At 45.7% G+C, this 10,363-nt stretch overlaps 1 protein-coding gene across 1 annotated transcript; it reads left to right on the top strand.

The window, feature by feature from the left end:
- The first annotated feature begins 6,160 nt into the window (after nt 1-6,160).
- On the top strand, nt 6,161-10,363 carry actb2 (actin, beta 2). Its single transcript, XM_083931607.1, has 6 exons — nt 6,161-6,249; nt 7,591-7,720; nt 8,060-8,299; nt 8,723-9,161; nt 9,269-9,450; nt 9,560-10,363. The coding sequence occupies exons 2-6, from the start codon at nt 7,598-7,600 to the stop codon at nt 9,701-9,703; spliced, it is 1,128 nt and encodes a 375-aa protein (XP_083787733.1). The 5' UTR covers nt 6,161-6,249; nt 7,591-7,597; the 3' UTR covers nt 9,704-10,363.

Genomic DNA, 10,363 nt, shown 5'->3' with positions numbered 1-10,363 from the left:
AGTCATGATGGCCCTGTTAGTTTGAGAGCAAAGAGAAACTTGCTGCATCTTTACTCATTAGAGGAACAGGAAGTCATGGTGGGAGGGGTTTAGTAATGATGGGAGTGGCAGCGCTGGAGAACAGACTTTTTCTTCACTGTGGTGCTGCTGCTGACCGGCTGGTTACCATATTTGCAGAGAAAAACCTGAGCTAATGACGTCACATGCCGGTGTCACAATAGCTTCAATTCACTAGTAAACACTGACACCACACACACACACACACACACACACACACACACACACACACACACACACACACACACACACACACACACACACACACACACACACACACACACACACACACACACACACACACACACACACACACACACACACACACACACACACACACACAAGAATACTTAATAAGGTTGTCTAAGTCATTCAAATGTGAATTTGTTTCATACAGTTGAGATGTCACGATGGTGAGAAGTCAGCAAAGAGTCAAGCTCTCAGATCATATAACCATACAGCTAACCCCTGAGCTCTGAACTGTCATCAAAGATAGTGCTTAGTTATGATTAGCTGTTGTCATTTAAAGTTCCTTGACCTTTGAATTACACACACACACACACACACACACACACACATATATATATATATATGATGACACAGGCTACATTGCTCAGAGAGTTACTGATTAACTTCGGCAGCGAAATAGCAAGTAGTCAGTGCGATCACCGGCAATTTGCTTGCACAGTATGTGATAAATCAAGGCTGCTGCATGTGCTAAACACATGATGACTTAATATTTGATAATTCTACTGTATTTTCACAACCAGGCAACTGACTATGGGGCAGGGACACTTGGCCTTTGTGGTTAGGTTTATTCCCTGATAAACAAGCCATTTTTGCCAAGCGTTAGATGAGAAGATTGATACCACTCTCATGTTTGTGTTAAGTATAAAGCTACATCCCGCAGCTGTTTAGCTGAGCTTTGCATAACACAACATGGGAAACAACAAGCTGGCTCTGTCCAAATGTAAAATGTTCTGCCTATCAGTACCTTTAACGCCTGCGTGAGGAGTGTGTGTATTGGGGAACATATTACTTTCCTTTTTTTTCCAGCGACCATGTTGACAGGTAGGAGCAGCCGTATTGCTCACCTGAGCAGACCGGCTTGGCTGCGTGTCGGCTTTGGAAACATCAAGATCTTGCCCTATTTTGACAGTCATATTGACATCTTAGCAATGTCGCCTCACAGCGAGAAGGTTCCAGGTTTTCATCCCGACTGGGGGCATTTCTGTGTGGAGTTTGCATGTTCTCCCCGTGTCTGCGTGGGTTTTCTCCGGGTACTCCGGTTTCCTCCCACCATCCAAAGACATGCACGTGTTCGGTTATTTGATGGCTCTAAAATTGCCCTTAGGTGTGAATGGTTGTCTGTCTCTGTTCGTCTCTATGTGCCCTGCGATAGACTGGAGTCCTGTCCAGGGTGTACCCCGCCTCACGCCCGATGTCAGCTGGGATCGACTCCAGCCCCCCGCGACCCCGACAGGGACAAGCGGTTGAAGATGAATGAATGAATGAATGAATGATATTGACATCTTAACAGCACTTTCTCCCTATTTCCAGTCTTTGTGCTAAGCTAAGCTAACGGTAGAGGGAAAATATTTTACATACAGACTTGAAAGTGGAATAAATCTTCTCATTGAACTCTTGGCCAAACAGTGACTAAGCATATTTACTTAAACTATTCCTATAAGGTACTGGAGACAGAACGTACTTCGATGGAAAAAAACAAGATGAATGATTTAAATGAAGTGGTAAACTATTATATCATGGAAAAACATGTGGTCCTATTATTAGAAAAGTGCCCCACAAACAGTGCTCTACCAACAAAATCTGTTTGTGCAGTGCACCCTTTAAATGCAAAGGTCTAAGCAAGTCACACAGACAACGACGTGAACCCTGAAACCACATTGAGCAGGTGTTTATTTCATGTCTGTACGACCAGCCGCTGGCGCGTGAGTTATGATATTACAGGTTAAGCCCTCGGCCTCTGGCATGCCGTACAAAAAAAGATCAACAATTGAAAGGAAAGGTAAACAGCTAAACAATTCAACCGGCTGAAAACCTTTGTACCCGCTGACTCTGGCCCCACATGTGCTTCAACTATGGCCACTCGGTCAAGCTGCTGAACACCATCATACAGGCAAGGCGTTTTTACTAAACGGTGCAGGACTTTTACAGCCAAATGACAGTTATTTTCAGTAGCTCCCTACCTCTCCTTGACTCTAAATGACAGGTTTAAGATCAGAGCTTCCACATGTTGCTCTTGTTAAAGTGTCACTTAGCTTGATGAGTGGTCTATTTAGACAACCAGTACTCATAGTAATAGTCATTATACACAACACCTTGAGTGCCTGTGTACGTAGAAACATCTGACTGGATGAAAGATCTACAAAACAATTCATTAGGTGGCTCTATTGCATTAGGGCCTTGGCAGCGGGGTACAGGTTCAGACGGCATTCATTTCACTGGCACCGGGGGTGTAAACACACACATACACACTGTTATGACACATGAGAGGAGTCTTCCCAAGACAGTATTTCAAGCACTTGGCTAGTAGAAATTCCCCCTGAAGAGTGTTGACAACACACCACTTAACCAGAGACCTCTCACTTATATCAGTAAACTGTACACACACACATGTAAATAAGTCCTGTTAACCTAAACGGAATAACAACTGATTTAACACAGTGATACAGAAACGAACGTGATCTCTAGTTTCACTCTTTATTTTGGGGTAAATGAAGAATATGTCATGACAACAAACGTTTTTCACCTGTAGGCTTTTTTGGACCTAACAGTTGTGTGGACTCCCTGAGAGGAACTGCCACTGGGGAGCCCCCTACATATCTTCAAGGGCTTTTTTCTGTTTGCATTCACACCGCCCACAGGTTCGCTAAAGTGACGTACAATCCCTTCGCCTCACTCCACACCGCAGGAAGACCACTTTTCCAGAAGGTCTCCAAACGGTGCAGGAACTGTAGGACCCAGTGTAGCATGAAAGCATGGTGTATTAGCGGGCTAGCTAGCTAACTAGCGGACGGCTGGCTAAATCAGTTGCGCTTCAATGCTACACTGGTTACAGAAAATGAGCCAAACAAAGTCATCATCCATCGGGTGATAGCAATGTGCTTTCCTACGCTGTGACAAGAGTGTGTTGAAGAAGCCCCTGAACACCCACACAGGTGTTTTCAGTTATTCTGGCTGATTAGACCTCTGCTTGGGTTGAAGGTGGGCGGGGCTTCGATGAGAATTTATGAGGTCATAAATGTCTGTCTACCAATAAGAATGATAGAGGTGAACTTTGTCCTGCCTTAACAGGCGAAACAAAGCTAACAGGGACTCAGGATGATGTCAATCATTCACAGTAGACACACCTACACGGTCCTGAAAAGAGGTCTAATCAACAAGTTAACTGAAAACACCTGTGTGTGTTCAGGGGCTTTAAATTGTTACATTTTACTCATTTAGCAGCTGGCAAGTTAGCTAGCCGTTTAAAAATGGTGGATTTCAATAATGCAGTGGCTCATGTGTGACAAATAAACATACATTTATGTCACTCAAGTTTCCTCGTGTTTACTCTAAAATAGGAGGTAAAAAAGTCAATCAAAATGGCGTTCTGAGGGCTATGATCGTAGTTCTCCAGGGCAGACACGATAAAATGGGAGGTCCTTAGACTATGTTGTTAGAAGAATAAAAAAGTTTTAAAATGCTTAATGACTCACTCATTCACACACTGTCACCTTGAAAACCAAGAGGCACGCCCTTTGGGCCAGATTAAATATTTTCCAGACGATCCCTGTACATGCTATTGCAGCGTCAACGTGGAGAAACAATCCTCTCAGCTTGTTTGTGTTCAAAACACCTGACCCACCGTTTTTTCACTCCCTCATAACAGAAATGCAACTTTATCACCAATGAAACAAAGGGAAAGGACAAAGTTTCAGGCTGACATGGGTCAGACAGGGATACCATAGCTTTAAGATTTGACCCTTCATGATGTGTTTTAAAGCCTGTAAATCAATAAGTGGGCCCAGTAGACCTTTGATCACCTTAAACACACTTCCTTTCATCTGTTCAAAACCTCTCACAGCATGATCTACAGAGTCTTTCACTGAGTCAAAGCTCAATGTGGATGAACTGACAGATCTAGCTTGGATTGCTTCCTTTTATAAAAAACGTTTATCACCACCAAGTCATTATTTAAGTCTAGGAGCGAGGCAAAATGGCCTGAAATGTGTTGATTTACCGCTCACACCAGTAAGTTAGAAGTTACAGAAGCCATCGTAATCTTTCCGCATGTTTTTTTCACACGCTGAGTTGTGGTGGCTGATTTAAAGAGGTCATATGAACCATGTGAGGGCGACAGCAATGTCCATTTAAAGCCAACTTAACAGCATGAATGAGGACAAGGAAGAGAAGACGAGAAGAGAGGGGAAGGGGAAGTGGTGAAGGAGGAAGAGAAGAAGTTGCTGCAAGTCTCAGTGGCCGCAGTTACGGCTTTAAATGGCACTGAGGCCGCCCAGCCATTCTACTAACGCATGCACTCGTGGTTTCGGAGCACAAAATGGATATAAGCGTGTGCCAGATGTTATGTATTAAGGAGAAGATAGTTGAGAGAAGGACAGAGGACAGAGAGTAGGGGGGAGAGAAAGATGGGGGAGAAGGGGAAATGAAAAAAGAAAATCAGAGATGTAGAAATGAAAAGTTAGGCGGCATAATTTATGATAAGGTTAATGGTCTGATGGAGTACGGAGACTTAATATGGCATTGACTCAAGAATGGAAATGTTACTAGCCTGCAGGCCCGTGGCTAGCCTTAAAATCTAAGTCTAGATTGTGTCACATGGACCTCATTAGTCATGATGTGACTGAGGCACAGGGTGAAAGGCCACGATATGTTTTAAAAGTCCACTCTTTTGGCAACGCAGTGGACCAGGGGCAGGAAATAGGAGTGGTGTGTGTGTTTATTCAATAAGAGCAGGTAAAAAAAAAAACAAAGGGGTTGGATTGATGAAGCTTCCTGCTTCATAGTGGTTCAAAATGAAATACAACAGGCTGGGTGTTTCCTGCATGACTGAAAGATGTCTGAAACAGGCAACTGGAAACCTCTGGGCGAGCACTTTCACTCAGTGTGTACTTTTTTGGTAATTGTCTCAGGGGTATTTAACACCTAGCTACATGCTAATACACTGCGAGCAGCATTTCAATCTGAGAATGCAAACAAATCTCTCCTGAAATAACAAACCTTTGTCAAACTAAAGCGTCTAAAGCAGAAAGAGAGAGCGAGGCAGCAGGCAGCCACTGACAGGATATTTAGGTGGAGCCCAGACCACGTAGCCACAAAGCACCAATACTTGATCAATAAAGGAACTTTATCAGCAAACATTGGTAGTGTTGGGAAGCGGTGGCCTACATAAAGGATCTTTCCCTAGCTTGTGGCAGATCAGTTCCAACACTGTGTGTGTGTGTGTGTGTGTCATGTGTTTGACCTGGTGATGCAGTGGCTGTGACTCCCACTCGGCCTACAGCTGGTTTTCAAAGTGGACAGCAACATCAGCATCACCCCCACCCTCTGTATTGTCTGAAATAATCAAATGTGTCACGTTAATCTAAAGAAAAGAGCTGGAACGAGGGCAGACGCTGGATAGGCTAAGTCTTGGGCCTTTGCAGCCTTCACAGGGAGGAGTCCTTGGAGCTGAGCTCATTCAATTATCATATAATTATGTACCCTGCAGCTAAGAACAGGTGCAGGAAAGACACTTTTCATGGCATAAAAGTTTATAGGCGTGCATCATTTCACCTGAAGGCTGAATAAAACAGTATATCAAGAGATTAGGCTTACTAGGCCTCACAACATCAATCCCTTCCCTTTTATTTTCTCCAATCCTTTGCTATTATCGCCTCCCTCTCCCTCTCCCTCTCTCTCTCTCTCTCTCTCTCTCCCTGCAAATCGCGAGCGCCCAGTGCACCACAGTGTGCACGCGACGTGCCCTAGTGCATGACGCTAGACCAATCAGAGGGCGCTATTCCGAAAGTTTACCTTTTATGGCTCGAGCCGGGCAACTGACGCAGTATAAAGAGCATGCGCCCACTGCTAACGGATTCACTCTGAGCGCCGTCACACGCAGCTTGTGCGGGATATCATTTGCCTGAAACCGGTTCCCTTAAAGCGAAAAGCCCCCCCACCCAAAAGGTAAGGAGACAGGAACTCTTACTTGCATATTTTTCTCTTTGAATCATAATCCATGTAAACAGTGAGTTCATTTGTTGTTGTTTTTAGTGCAAATTAGTCATTTTGGCTGTGAAAAATAGCATGGACCACGAGGTTCTTTGTCCTGTCATACATGGACTGTACTGCCATTTAACTAAATTATTTAAAACAGTAACACTAGACACTAGTATCTGTGTTTGGCTTGTGTTAAAGTACGCAGTGGTTATTGCTACAGACCGCTGGACTTGTGCTAATGCGGCTCACAGGTGCTTTTGGATGCAGCCGGTTTATGGTGATCGTTAATTTCTAAGTGAACCGTCCTTGTGTGACTCACTCGGGCTGTTTTTTTCCATCGTGTAACGTTTAGCCGACAACACTTGCAGTAAATCCCCGTGCTGGCTGACACATCCGCCCCACTTTGAAAGGGGCTTTGAGTTGAGGTCGTCTGGACCCCGGCTGCTCCCTTTGTGCGCCCGATGCGGCGGGGTGTGACCTACTTTAGCACATTAGCTTAGCTACACCCTGCTCACACCGCCCTTCACACTCGCAACAGCTTCAAATTTAACCAAGATTAGCTTTTTGAATGCACACCAGTGTCCACTTCCTGTTAGATTTCACTTTATCATCGTGAGTCTCAGGGCTCCCTCTAAATGGGGGAAAGGGTCGAGAATATGAGGCCTGCAAAAAGCATCCGATTGAGTAATTGCTTATTAAGTTAATTATAGAGATAACAATTACCACATTACACAATAAGGGAATTGCGAATGACAAATCATCCAACGCTAGATTTAAGGCGTGGCTTTCAGGAAATGGAGCATCAGTCAAGGACGTATGACCCATTCATGAGTCAACGAGTTCATTATGCAACTTCTTAACACTGCCAGTGTTTAAAGGTTGATACCTTGATTTTAATTTTTTGAATTAGTATTAATGTACTGATTGTAGTATCAATGAAGCAGTTTGCGTGTGACGCAGTGGTATTGAATCGCACTGGGAGGGGGCCGTGGAGGAGCTGACTGTAGTGAACCGGAGGGAGTGGTCGCGCCCGGTCCGTTAATGTCGGTTTTTCTTCTTCTCGCTGTCTGTCGCGCTGGCCGCGCGCCATGGCGCCGGTAGCCGCAAAGCTGCTCCAAACCGAGCCATGTCCTTATATGGTAACAACAGAACGCAGCGCCACTTCCTTTTGTCTGGCTCGGTCGGAATGTGGCGCACAGCACCACCTAGCGGCCAAAGCGGAGAACTACAGGGATGAAGTCAGGCAGGCGCCGTGTTGGGACGAGGATGTGAGACTTGAGTCTTAACTGTAGTTTTTCTCCTCAACAGTTCAGCCATGGAAGATGAAATCGCCGCACTGGTTGTTGACAACGGATCCGGTATGTGCAAAGCCGGATTCGCCGGAGACGACGCCCCACGTGCTGTCTTCCCCTCCATCGTCGGTCGCCCCAGGCATCAGGTGAGGGATTGATCGCCAACACAATAACACCAAACTCCTAATTTGAATAAAAATGCGCTAATTATAAGATTTATGATTATATCCCACACTTCTCAATTCAATTGATTACAAGCTATTAAAGTCTTACTGAATTTCTTGGCTGAAAATGGTCAGTTTAGCTTAAATGCTGCGCACTTGGGATTTTACATCGGCTAGATAAGCATTAACAACATTGGGAAATTGACCCTTTTCCATTTTACACTTATATTTCCTTAGCCTGACTTGGAAGGCCTTATGCATCTTCATGTTTCAGTGCAGAATTATGAAAGTGAAATTAACAATCTCTGATCTCTTGTTCAGGGAGTGATGGTGGGTATGGGCCAGAAGGACAGCTACGTTGGTGATGAAGCCCAGAGCAAGAGGGGTATCCTGACCCTGAAGTACCCCATTGAGCACGGTATTGTGACCAACTGGGACGACATGGAGAAGATCTGGCATCACACCTTCTACAACGAGCTGAGAGTTGCCCCTGAGGAGCACCCCGTCCTGCTCACAGAGGCCCCCCTGAACCCCAAAGCCAACAGGGAGAAGATGACCCAGGTACACACCTTTACTTGTGCACATGCAGAACTTAGAATCTATATTAGCCAAGATGGTACATTAATGTGTTTACTGTTCAAAACTAGTTGCCTCATTTCCTCCTTGGTTTCCCTTTTCCATTCTCACTTGCTCCTTCCTCCCCCTCTCCTCAGGATCTCTCTCCTATAAGATGATCTATCATCAACAGGTCTCTTGACTGTGCCTTATCTGCACTTGTGTCTATGTTTAGCTGAGTCAGTAGATCAGCACCTAATAGACCTCTGACATGCACAAGTGTGAAGGAATGTTGACTTTCTGCACCTTTTTCTCTACTAACTTCAATCTTAGCCTCACACTAATGCATGTAGTGAGTGCAGTGGCCACAGAAGATTCAAATGTTTTGCTGTGATTGAAAATGCTAAAATGTTCTCTCCTGTCTTGCAGATCATGTTTGAGACCTTCAACACCCCCGCCATGTACGTTGCCATCCAGGCTGTGCTGTCCCTGTATGCCTCTGGTCGTACCACTGGTATTGTCATGGACTCCGGTGATGGTGTGACCCACACAGTGCCCATCTATGAGGGCTATGCTCTGCCCCACGCCATCCTGCGTCTGGACTTGGCCGGTCGCGACCTCACAGACTACCTCATGAAGATCCTGACAGAGCGTGGCTACTCATTCACCACCACAGCTGAGAGGGAAATCGTGCGTGACATCAAGGAGAAGCTGTGCTACGTCGCCCTGGACTTCGAGCAGGAGATGGGCACCGCTGCCTCCTCCTCCTCCCTGGAGAAGAGCTACGAGCTGCCTGACGGACAGGTCATCACCATCGGCAATGAGAGGTTCCGTTGCCCAGAGGCCCTCTTCCAGCCTTCCTTCCTCGGTACGTTTCCCAACTTAAACCCAAGCTGCACTAGTAACGAACATACTAAACCCTTATGGGTACCCTGCACTCCAACTTGCTAACGTGTCTTTCATATCTGCTCTTAGGTATGGAGTCCTGCGGAATCCACGAGACCACCTACAACAGCATCATGAAGTGCGACGTCGACATCCGTAAGGACCTGTACGCCAACACCGTGCTGTCTGGAGGTACCACCATGTACCCCGGCATCGCTGACAGGATGCAGAAGGAGATCACAGCCCTGGCCCCATCCACCATGAAGATCAAGGTGAGCTGACTTGCTACAGAGCCAGCAGAGTGACTTCTGTTGCTGCTTGTGGTGTTGGATGCAGAAAAGGGTGTTGGTATCTAACCGGTCTTTTCTCATGTCTCTGCAGATCATTGCCCCACCAGAGCGTAAATACTCTGTCTGGATCGGAGGCTCCATCCTGGCCTCCCTGTCCACCTTCCAGCAGATGTGGATCAGCAAGCAGGAGTACGATGAGTCCGGCCCCTCCATCGTCCACCGCAAATGCTTCTAAACAGACTGTTCCTCCTCCCCCTCCCCAACCAAATGCCCAACAACTTCAGCTCTGTGCAAAACAACCACACACCACACATTTCTCATACACACTCAGGCGCAGAGCCTAGATGACCAACTCATTGGCATGGCTTCAGTTATTTTTGGCGCTTGACTCAGGATTTAAAAAACTGGAACGATGAAGGAGACGTAATGTTTTTGGCTAGGTTAAAAAAAGCACCCCAGCATTCTGCAGTTGCATCTGGGGACTTAAAAAAATGTACATTTTGTTTTTCTTTTGAGTCATTCCAAATGTTTGTTAACTGCATTGTTCAAACACATGATTCCAAATGTTAACTGCATTGTTCAGACACGTATTCGCCTCTGTGAAGGCTGCCCAGTGGTTGGAGCATACTTAAACATGGTTGTAGTATCGCTTGTATGTAAATTATGTCTGGGTTTTTTGTACTTTCAGCCTTAAAAATATCTTGGTCCTGTTCATTTTTTTTTGTTATGCAAAACCCGATCGTGACCTCTTCTTCCCCCTGTTGGAGGTTTCATCCCCGGGGTGGTGGGGCAAGGGGTCTCGAAGTGATGGGGTAACATGGGGTGCCAGACCGGTGGGGCCAACCTGTACACTGACTAAACAATCCCAATAAAGTGCACATGTGTTCCGACATGA

The sequence above is a fragment of the Echiichthys vipera genome (genome assembly GCF_963691815.1).
Source record: "Echiichthys vipera genome assembly, chromosome: 17".
Lineage (NCBI taxonomy): Eukaryota > Metazoa > Chordata > Actinopteri > Perciformes > Trachinidae > Echiichthys > Echiichthys vipera.
The sequence above is the reverse complement of the archived record's forward strand: the minus strand, read 5'-3'. Positions and strand labels throughout refer to the sequence as shown.

Excerpts from the sequence above, each read along its gene's own strand:
- actb2 (XM_083931607.1), top strand. The coding sequence starts at position 7,598 with ATGGAAGATGAAATCGCCGCACTGGTTGTTGACAACGGATCCGGTATG. Across the intron at positions 7,721-8,059 it reads TCGGTCGCCCCAGGCATCAG|GGAGTGATGGTGGGTATGGG; the intron begins GTGAGGGATTGA and ends TCTCTTGTTCAG. Across the intron at positions 8,300-8,722 it reads ACAGGGAGAAGATGACCCAG|ATCATGTTTGAGACCTTCAA; the intron begins GTACACACCTTT and ends CCTGTCTTGCAG.